Here is a 10,492-nt window from a genome sequence, read left to right on the forward strand (position 1 = left end):
CTGCCACACATGAACACTTAAGACAGAGAAGAAGACGGGAAGTCCCTGTTGAAATTCAATAGAAGAAGAAGTCCCCCGCTGTATTCAAACTCAAACATGGGATTAAATGTTGACAGGGAGTCGTGTCAGAGTAAATATGACGATCAGTGATGATTAAACAGGTGCGATTCAGCCGCAGCGTCTGAGCGACCCGACGGTAGTCGGCCGTTGTTGTTGTTGTTACGTCTACGTGTTTACTTCATGGTTAAACCACAGTGCTTAGAGCTTAAATAGGCTACACGTTTGATGTGAAACAGTTATTTATTTATTAAATAAAGTAGCCTACTGAATAGAAGCACATGTTTTTTTTCTCTTCTTAAATCGTGGTATCGAATAGCCTAAGTATTGAGAATCGTGGAAATTTACTAGTGTTGGTATTGGTATTGGTATATAAGAAAGCTCCAGCCTCGATGACAAGACTGCAGGAATTGGCTGGGATATGTTCTTTTTTGTTATTGGGGATCGATATCTGATATTGTCCTGGGCCAGTGGATAGAATGGTGGGGCCAGTGATCTTCAAAATTTCCCTTATTGTCTAATCCTGACCCAGCCTTCGAAACGTGTACCTACCTACCACACGTTTATCGTTTGTTGCAAAATGTCCCAATTAAAATTAGTAATAAAAATAACTTTTGGTAATAGTACCGGCAAGAATTTAAAATTACTTTCACCCCCGGCTGTATGGTTCCGACGGCATCCCATGAATTTGACTTCACATCGCTGTGAACTGGGGGGTAAGATCCCTTACACTAAGTCAGCATCGATGCTGATTTACAGTAAGGGGGCAGAAAGGGCTCATTCACTGACTGCAGCTGCTGAATTGGGACACAGCTAAGTTCTATTACATCTCAACTGTCTTCGCTCTTACATATTTAAACGTAGTGTTTGGGTCCCTCTCCTATCCTATTAGCTACATCATCAACCTGCTTGTTTTACTTGCTAAAATCCCAGTTCAAACTCTAACTGTGCGTTCACACGAAAAGCTTCCAAAGCGTCAAAAACGCCGGAAGTCAATTCATTTTCAATGAGAGCCTGGCGACACTGAGCGTCCAAAGCGTCAACAGGCGTCGCCGCGCTTCCAAAGCGTCCAAAGCTTTTTTGTATTTCGGCTCCCCAATGACCAGCGCGATCTAACTGTGCGTTCACACCAAAAGCTTCCAAAGCGTCAAAAACGCTCGAAGGTGGGCGTCAGTCAAGACAGCTCCCAAAACGGCAAATATTTTCAGCCGCTTTGGCCGCTTGTCACGTGACTGACGTCAAAGTTCGATCGCGCTGGTCATTGGGGAGCCGAAATACAAAAAAAAGAAAAAAAAAGGCAGCCGACGGACATCTCTATTCTGACAGGCTGCCGCCGGTTGCCGCTTAACCGCGTCATAGCTAATTACCCTAAAGTTAACCATGGTTCAACTTCTCATCTGGTGACGCTTTGGACGCTTTGGAAGCGCGGCGACGCCTGTTGACGCTTTGGACGCTCGGTGTCGCCGGGCTCTCATTGAAAATGAATTGACTTCCGGCGTTTTTGACGCTTTGGAAGCTTTTGGTGTGAACGCACAGTAACTTTGACGTCAGTCACGTGACGAGCGGCCAAAGCGGCTGAAAATATTTGCCGTTTTGGGAGCTGTCTTGTCTGACGCCCACCCTCGAGCGTTTTTGACGCTTTGGAAGCTTTTGGTGTGAACGCACAGTAATCACAAACCATCTTTTTTTTAATTTTTGAGAAGGAGCTCAAACAACAAAACAAAAACCATCAAAACCACTGAGCTATGCACGCTATAACATTATGAATTAATTTATCCCTTGTGTATTATATTAATAGGCTATATATTAATAGGCCTATCTGACTTTACAATAAAGTTTAAAAAAAAAATTAAAAAAAATCTCCCAGCCCACTATAATGGGAAAGCGAGGCAAAACCTTTGTCTAAACGCTTGTCCGCTGTCTTGTTAAAGTTTATTCACCTATCTGCTGACAAAGACAAAAATCAACAGTCAGTCAGACGTTTGTTGTCCGTAGGGCAGGTCAGGTTGTAGCCCCCCCCCCCCCCCCCCCCCCTCCCTCCCTCCCTCACTCACCCCTCCTTCCCGGCTCTTACCGGAAGTGGCGTTTTTGTGGGCGTTCCCTTCGTTGCCGACTGGTGGATCTGTGCACGTGACGTGACGAAACTGGAAGAGAGTCTAGCAGCGGGAAACGGTTCGGCTCTCCTCCAGGAACAACGAAGAGTTTGAGTAAAATGTCTGAGGTGGAGTTTCTAAGAGGATTCGTTACCCAGAGACTCACCGCCGTCTCCCAGGAAATCTTAGCGGCCGTGGTCAGAGTCGTAGCCGGCTACGAGGCGGAGGCTTCGGGCTTCAGACAGGAGATCGAGCGGCAGAGGAACCTGCTGGATGTTCTCCTGCAGCCTCGAGTCGCTCTCAACAAAACCGGTTGGTGATTCACTTTTAAATCCGTGGACCTCAGATTTAAAGACGTGAAACATCATTGCTTTAGGTTCAGATGAATCAACGTTTAAGTATGCTCAGGCAGCTCCGTTGAATCAACATTGAAAGCGCTCGTTGTGATTGGGCTTGAATCAACGTCACATTTTCTGATACTAAATGAATCAACACTGATTCAATGTCCACCTATTAGCAGTCTGCTGCTATATTTTCAGTTGATTTCACATTGGAAAAATGATACTGAATCAATAGCCTACTGAATCGACTGTTATGGAAGTCGTATTAGGCTAAATTGTAGGCTGATAATAAATTGTTATTTTAGTCAAAGTCTATGGGCTGATTTGAATTGCTAAACTTGAATAATTGAATTGAAAAATTGAATTTGAATCACATAGCCTAATTTGAAATTGTATTGTTTAATTTGAATCATTGCATTGAAAAACTGTATCTTGCACGTCTGTCCGTCCTGGGTGAGAGGATCCTCTGTTGCTCACCCTGAGGTTTCTCCGATTTTTCCCTGTTAAAAGGGTTTTCTATGGAGTTTTTCCTTGGTCGATGTGAGGGTTTAAGGGCAGAGAATGTTGTTATGATGCCATGTAACCCTTTGAGACAAACTGTTTGTAAAAACGTGCTATACAAATAAAATTGCCTTGCCTTGCCTATCTGAATAGTAGGGCTGACCTCCAATCGTTGACTAGTGACGATTCGATTTAGAGAGGTCTGATTCGACTATGAACCTCGTAGTCGAATCGTCGGAAAATGTTGTTATACCAAGACTGTACCATTCCGAAAAGACCTCCCTCAACGTGCTGACGGATAGCGGTGGCCTCATAAACTGGATAAAATACGTTATATCAAACAAATTGATGTCAAAAAGAATCGACAGCTCCCCAAAAACCGTCTGCTCCACGGACACTGACAATCCTGTAACACACAGTGTGACCGCTCCAGTGAATTTACTTTCCATCACTGAGAACTAGGGCTGAACGATTTGGGAAATTAATCTAATTGCGATTTTTTTGGACCAATATTGCGACTTAATATGCGATTATTTTCCTTATTTAACAGACAGAAACAATAACTGTTCTATATTATGACCATTGACCAACACAATATTTGATTCATTAAACATTGGTTGGTCTTTTCCTGAAGGTTTTTTTTTTTTTTTTTTTTTACTTGTTGTATTAATTATCATGACAACATAACAAAGCAGTGACAGATAAGCCTGATGTAAACGTTGATATGAAACTCAGTAACCAATCACACAAGAAAGCTCCATGTTGTCCCTGTGTGATGTTCAGGGACAGTTCAGGACAGTCTGAGGACAGAGAGCTTTGATATAGAAGTTTATTTTGCGACCAGGTTGTCCCATACGGGAATTCTTGTCTTAAATGACTTTTATTGATTTCATTCATGTGCCAACAAACTGGCGAAACAAAGATCCTCAAACACAGTAACAACACCAAAATGTAATCTATAGGCACAAATGTGCTGTAATGTAATGTGCATCAGCAAAATATAACTAACAAAACCTGGCCAAGGTGAATTTCCCACGGGGATTAAAAAGTTATTTTTCAGTCTTCACTCATTCATTCATCATTTGTTTGTTTGTTTATTCATTCATTCCAGGAGCTCAACTCCGTTGTGGTGGACTGGCTGGTTGAAAAACTCTAAAACAGAACGTACCTCAGCCAGAGAGAGAGAGAGCACTCACTTACAAAACTGAGTTACATAGAGGCAACTTAGCCCTCGAGATCCTCCAGTTGCATACGTGCATGTAAGCATACTGTACTATACAAACAGGTAGTCCAATGAGGAAATAAGAAAATCCAATCCATGAAGCGCAGAACAGCAGGTTAAACAGAACATCAAGTCTAGGCGAACCAGGTGTCACATTTTTAACAATGACCAAACTGTCTCATTTAGTTTTTATAGTTTCTTTTTCTCTGCCCTTCACATTTCTATTTTATTTTCACAATTTATTTTCTTCTGTGCTGCTCAGAAAGAAAGCAAATAAATAAAAATAATAATAATAGAACAGAATTCTGGCATACAGAATAAAAAAATGCTTCTGTGCTGCTCAGAAACAACTAAAAGAAATAAAAATAAAAATAATAGAACAGAATTCTGGCATACAGAATAAAAAATGCTTCTGTGTACTGCTCAGAAAAAACTAGAAGAAATAAAAATAATAGAACAGAATTCTGGCATACAGAATAGAAAATGCTTCTGTGCTGCTCAGAAAAAACTAAAAGAAATTTTAAAAAAAATAATAGAACAGAATTCTGGCATACAGAATAAAAAATGCTTCTGTGTACTGCTCGGGAAAAAAAAATAAAAAATAGAACAGAATTCTGGCATACAGAATAAAAAAGCCTACGGCTACGAGAGAAGACGTGTAGGAGGTGGAGAGAGAGAGATAAACTTTAAAGGGCTCAGGAGGACATTTACCCCAAAACTAAACTAATTGGTCAACCTGGAAAGATTATGGTTGAGAAACACCAGCATGTTGACATTCTCAGGCAAAAGCCTGGACAGCAACCTTGTGACAAGTCAGCCTGCTGCCGAGAAGACCCTCTCTGAAGGCACAGATGTTGCCGGTATGGAGAGATACCGTCTGGCTATATTTGCAAGGACTGGATATTCTCCTTCATGCGTCTTCCACCAGGCGAGGGGGTCTGCTTCAAGGTTGCTGATGGCCGGAAGGTAAAGGTACCTCTCCAGTTCTGACTCAGTGCTGTTACTTTCTTCCGTGTAGATTTTGCCCAAGAGGAAGGAAATGGCACTGGTTTTTTTTGGAGGTTGAGGTCCGTCGTCTTCTTCTGTCAAACTGGATCCTGCTGCTGCTTCTCCTCCCTTTCTCTTTTCCTCTTCAAAAAGAGCCTCCATATGGACCTTGGACGCAGCCTTCACGTCATCGGAAAGAAACCGTAGCTTCTTGTGTCGGGGGTCGAGGACCGATGCCACAATAGCGGGACTGGTTGCCGTCGCAGGGTCCCACGGGAGAAACCTATGTTAAGCAAAGATAGAAGTAAAGGCGCTTTTTTTCTTCGTTGTATTTGACTCCGTACAGCAACAATATAATAATAATAATAATAATAATAATAATAATAATAATAATAATAATATAGCCTAATAATAATAAGTGTGCCCCCAGACCCCCTAAAGTGTTTTTTTTTGTTAATTTTCGTTTCCTTTGGATTTTTGTGCGCATTATGGACCTATAACTTTTCCAGGTTTTCATGACGGTACGACTACGAACCCTAATCTATATCAAAATCACCTTGTGGCCAGCGACTCCCGTACAGTGTTGGCAAAAGTTGTGACAATGCCATTCTGACCCTCCTCTGGCCTCAGGTGGTCGTTCATCAGGCTGCACAGCATGGGATAGACCACTGAGAGTGACACAGCCTTCTCTCCGCTGATCATGATGGTGGCCATATCCAAGGATGCGAGGACTGGCTCCATCTCCCCCATGATTCGCCAGTACTCGTCTTTCAGCTCAAGGGTGCGAGCGTCCCTCAATTTGGTGGTGGAGCGGTCTGACAGCACAGCGTTTATCGCCCACCTTGAATGAAAAAAATATTTCAAAGTAGGTCTACTGATTTTTTTTTTTTTTTTTAGATTAGATTGCATAACAAAACACAACAAAATTCTGTCTGGCATATCCACTCCAGTAAGGCCTGGCAGTTTAAATTAGGTAGTCACTAGTCAGGTCATGAAAGTCATTAAATCGTAGCGATAAAAAAAAAAAAAAATCAACATTCTTAAAAACATCAGATGAAATAGGCTGCTACATCACAGTTCTGTAGCTTGTCCACAACACTCATAACCCCCTCTCAGGGGATCGATTGATTATCACGGAGGCTATGTAACAATGTGTGGAGGCCTATGTCATAAACAAGAGATTACAGGTTTATCATGCAGGTTATGTAATAACATGTTACAAGTCATTTATCTAACTATCTAGCCCAAACTCAGAAGCTGTTTAATAAGGTAAAATGAAACATAAGGTAAACATCCTGCATAGTTTCTCTTTTCTGTGCTCCGCTGATCAGAGCGGCGTCCCTAGCAACCGTCCGTTATACTTGACGATGGTCAGCGACTGACCAGTCAGAGAGCAGCAGCATTCAATAGAGCCTTACAAAAAAAAAATAGACATATCTACCGGTATAATGTTTTTTTAATGTATGATTTCAAGACAAAAACAATAAAAACTAATAGACATAGACAAGCCATAAGCAGCAATTTATTGTCCAGAGGAGTAGGATGAAGCTTACCTTTGCTCGAGCAGCCTTGCAAACATGTGATAAATTGAATTCCACCGGGTCTTGACACACTGTACGAGTGTGTGATGTGGGATGGCCATCTGTTCTTGTTTGACGTGAAGGGCTTGTGTCGCTTTGGCGCTGTGATGGAAGTGGGCGACGAGCCTACTGCAGGCTCCAATGATTCTCTCCAGGCACTGAATGTATTTAAAGCCGTCATTTATGGCCAACTGCAGGGTATGTGCTGCGCAGCTTATTGACTCCCAAACACATGCCCGATTGGCCTTGATCGTATTCGCTGTGTTATCGTGAACGCAAGCGGTCACCCGGTCACTCTCAACCAGCCAGTCCACCACAACGGAGTTGAGCTCCTGGAATGAATGAATAAACGAACAAACAAATGATGAATGAATGAGTGAAGACTGAAAAATAACTTTTTAATCCCCGTGGGAAATTCACCTTGGCCAGGTTATCAGCCGTGTGACTCTCCTCCATCTTCCGTGTAGAAAGGACAATTGACCTGAAGTTCCAATCCTCATCAATCAGATGGCAGGTCACAGTCAAGTAGGATATTGTGTTAACAGAGGTCCAGCAGTCAGCTGTAATGGCGACGCACTGGGTGGTCTGCAGCTCTAACTTGACGTGGGCGCGACAGTCCTTGTATAACTTCCCGACACAGCTTGAAATCGTCTTTCGACTGGGCATCTTGAATCCGGGCTCCAGGTAGGCTAGCAACTCGTTAAACCCTGAATCTTCCACGATGGATATCGGCTGCATGTCGAGAGCAACCATTCGGACGATCAGGTCCGTTATCTTGGCAGCTCTGATTTTGTCAACCCTCCTGACAAAAGAGAGCATTGATTGTGACGGCTCGTTCGATCCTGCTCCTACCTGCGGCATTTGTTTTTTATGCTTTAGTCGCATGTGATTAAGCATCGACCCGGTACTGCCGTTATGTGTCAGCTCCGTTTGACAAATACTGCATACAACTTTGTCTCCTCTGTCATTCTTCTCAAAGTATCGCCACACCGGGCTACGCAACGGTTTGCTCGCTGGCGGCGCCATCACACTCGCTCGCAAAAGAAAGAAAGAAAAATAGAAAGAAAAAAACGCGCGCGCACACTGTCTGAAGGAGGGAAGAGCTCACAGCATCATTTCATTAAATCATAGTTTTCTCTAAATTTGGACAGTGTGCGGGACAGTGTGCGGACGTTTACAGTCTCATTCCGTGTAAACGTTTACACGTGTACTAAGTCACACCCCTAGTGCTTTGCCATCAGCAAGTTCAACCAGGTCCAGGAACTGGTTGAAAACATGCCCCTCTTTATCCAGGTATCTGAGAGAAAGCAAAGTAGTAAGTATTCACTTATGACCCAGGATCTGTAAGATTTTGATGAAATTCTACTTCCATACCGGACATGCACATCGAGCTGCCTGGCTGTGGAGATGTCTGTACTTTCATCAACCTCCAGGGTAATTGCCTTTGAAGATTGGATTTCAGAGAGGACTGGTTCCTCAATAACCTCTCCCAAGATCTCCAGCATTTCATCGATAATGCGATGAGATCTGTAGTTATTGCGCTGGTCAATCTTGACATTAGGAAAGAGAGAACATTTGTTTTGTAATTTTTATTTATTAATGTAAAGACTGATTTTATTTTAAATATCTTGGTGACTTTTACCTTCAATTTCCTAAAATAATCACACCCCAGAAGCTCAGCCAGGCTCAAAAGCTTGGGGTAATTAGTGTGGTGGGCCAGTTCATTTTTTATCAGCCAGTAAAGGCACTTGAAGCCACCTATTACTGCCTCATGCTCCACAACAACTGTGGGCTCAAAGGCATTCATCAGTGACATGCCTGTAAATGATTAAATGTTTTAAAATGTTGAACTCAAATTGTATTATCATTGCATATTTGATGTTGAAATTGGAACCTACCAGATGCAAGAGATGCTTGGCATCTAACACTCTCCTGGTGGTGTTCTGTGGTGATGTGCCTCTCGATGTAGTCTTTTCTGTAGACCCCTCCTCCAAACTCAACGAAGGCCCTCTTTCCTGGCCCTTTTCTGGCAGCAGGCTTGTGCTGTCGGCACAATCGACAAAACATCCCTAAAATGTAAAGCAATAACATTACAAAGAGAACAAAAAACAAGACATGGTTTTATCAATAAAGATACTAAACTTACCGTGCTGGGTGTTATACAGCCATGACTTAAATTGTGGCATTTTTAGTCATTCTGGATCGAACCCAGTCGCTCTATGTTTTGTCGTGGTCCTCTCTATAAGGCACATAAGAATATAAATTAGGACCCTTTTCATGATAAAAGTGCATTTCTGATCTGACCCTGCTTTATTTTTCAGTGTTTGCTGAGTCTCACCTGTTGTCTCCGCCCTAGCTGGCTCTACATGCTGCCTGTCTTCCTCCTCTCCTACAACATCTCCCTGCGTACTTACTATCCCTTCCTCCTCACACTCTCTTACTGCCTCAGCTGCCGCTGCTGCGCCAGCTGCCACAGCTGCCACAGCTGCGGCACTAGTTGAAGCCTGGAAGTATTTGGAAGCAAATTAATTTTCACACCGATGGACGTCTGTTCACTTTCCATATGAGATTTCTAAGTGTCTACACCGTTTTGATAATACCTCCTGTGGTCCGGACTGTAGGCCTACCTCCTCTCCAAGTCGAGCCCTTTTCGGCCGTTGAAAATATTTTTCTATACTCATCTGTGTGAAGGAGTGAACATCCAATATTAGAATTTATTACTAACGAGCAGAACCGCTCTATGTACAGTGCCGTCTAACCTTAAGCGGCGGCAGCTCAACACATGCAGGGTCCAACGTTAAGGTTTTTTTCTACTTGCCCGACTTCTCAAATCTACTTGCCCCATCTAAATTTTTACTTGTCCTGCCTAGGTTTTTTTCTGGCTGTGTGGTGCTCATGGCTTATATCTTACTAAAATCCTTCCCGTTGACTATTTACAACACTACACAGTATTTATTATTATTATTCAGGGATGCAAACAGCGCGCTGAAAAGCGAAACTCGCTTTTTTCATGACCAATTAGGTGACTTGTGTGAATCGTTCAGATCCGAAGAGTTTTTGTTTTTGGGAGGGCGGGGGGGGTCTCAGCGTCTCAGCTGGGGTCAGTAAAATGTTTTTCTAACAGGCTGACCGTGACAATCACGTGAAACTGAGGCGAACTCATTCATGGTTGCCTCTGATTACACTGATAACAGCCGACCTCCAATGTAGACGCGCGACATGCGCGCTCATTAAAGCGGCGCGTATCCGCGTGCAGTCGGTGCGACGGTGACGCCGTTTTTTCCCCCCACGGACATGCACGGTTCCCTACGTTGCTGTGTCAGGCAGGTGTTTCCACGGAGCTCTGCCCCGTTTCAGAGGGGAAGGAGAGACGTCGCCTCCGCGATGTAGAATGTGTTCAATTCAAAAAGTGAAACTAACACATTATAGGCCTATATGTCCATTACACACTGAATGAAACATCCCATGTCTTTATTTATTCAGTTTATTTTAATAGTAATAAATATGACTAACATTCAGTGAAGACCTAAAATTCAGTATCTCCAAAATGGAAATATTGCAAAGGAATTTTTTTTTTTTTTTAAGCATTTTTAATATAGAAATGTTGGCCTTCTGAAAACTATGTCCATCTATATGCACTCAATACTTGACTTTTCCATGATATTGTAATGTACTTATTTGTTAATGGTGAGCGCGCCCCCCCCCACCCCC

At 42.8% G+C, this 10,492-nt stretch overlaps 1 protein-coding gene across 1 annotated transcript in view; it reads left to right on the forward strand.

Annotated features, from left to right (window-relative positions):
• The first annotated feature begins 2,217 nt into the window (after nt 1-2,217).
• LOC146977771 (uncharacterized) overlaps nt 2,218-10,492 on the forward strand; it is a 13,891-nt gene continuing 5,616 nt past the window's right edge. Inside the window, exon 1 of the mRNA XM_085794269.1 lies at nt 2,218-2,462. Within this exon, the coding sequence (XP_085650395.1) occupies nt 2,270-2,462 (193 nt within the window). The 5' untranslated portion in view covers nt 2,218-2,269. The remainder of the gene's footprint in view (nt 2,463-10,492) is intronic.

Source organism: Trachurus japonicus, chromosome 12, assembly GCF_045865225.1.
Source record: "Trachurus japonicus isolate A0001 chromosome 12, Traja_1.0".
NCBI classification, from domain to species: Eukaryota; Metazoa; Chordata; class Actinopteri; order Carangiformes; family Carangidae; genus Trachurus; species Trachurus japonicus.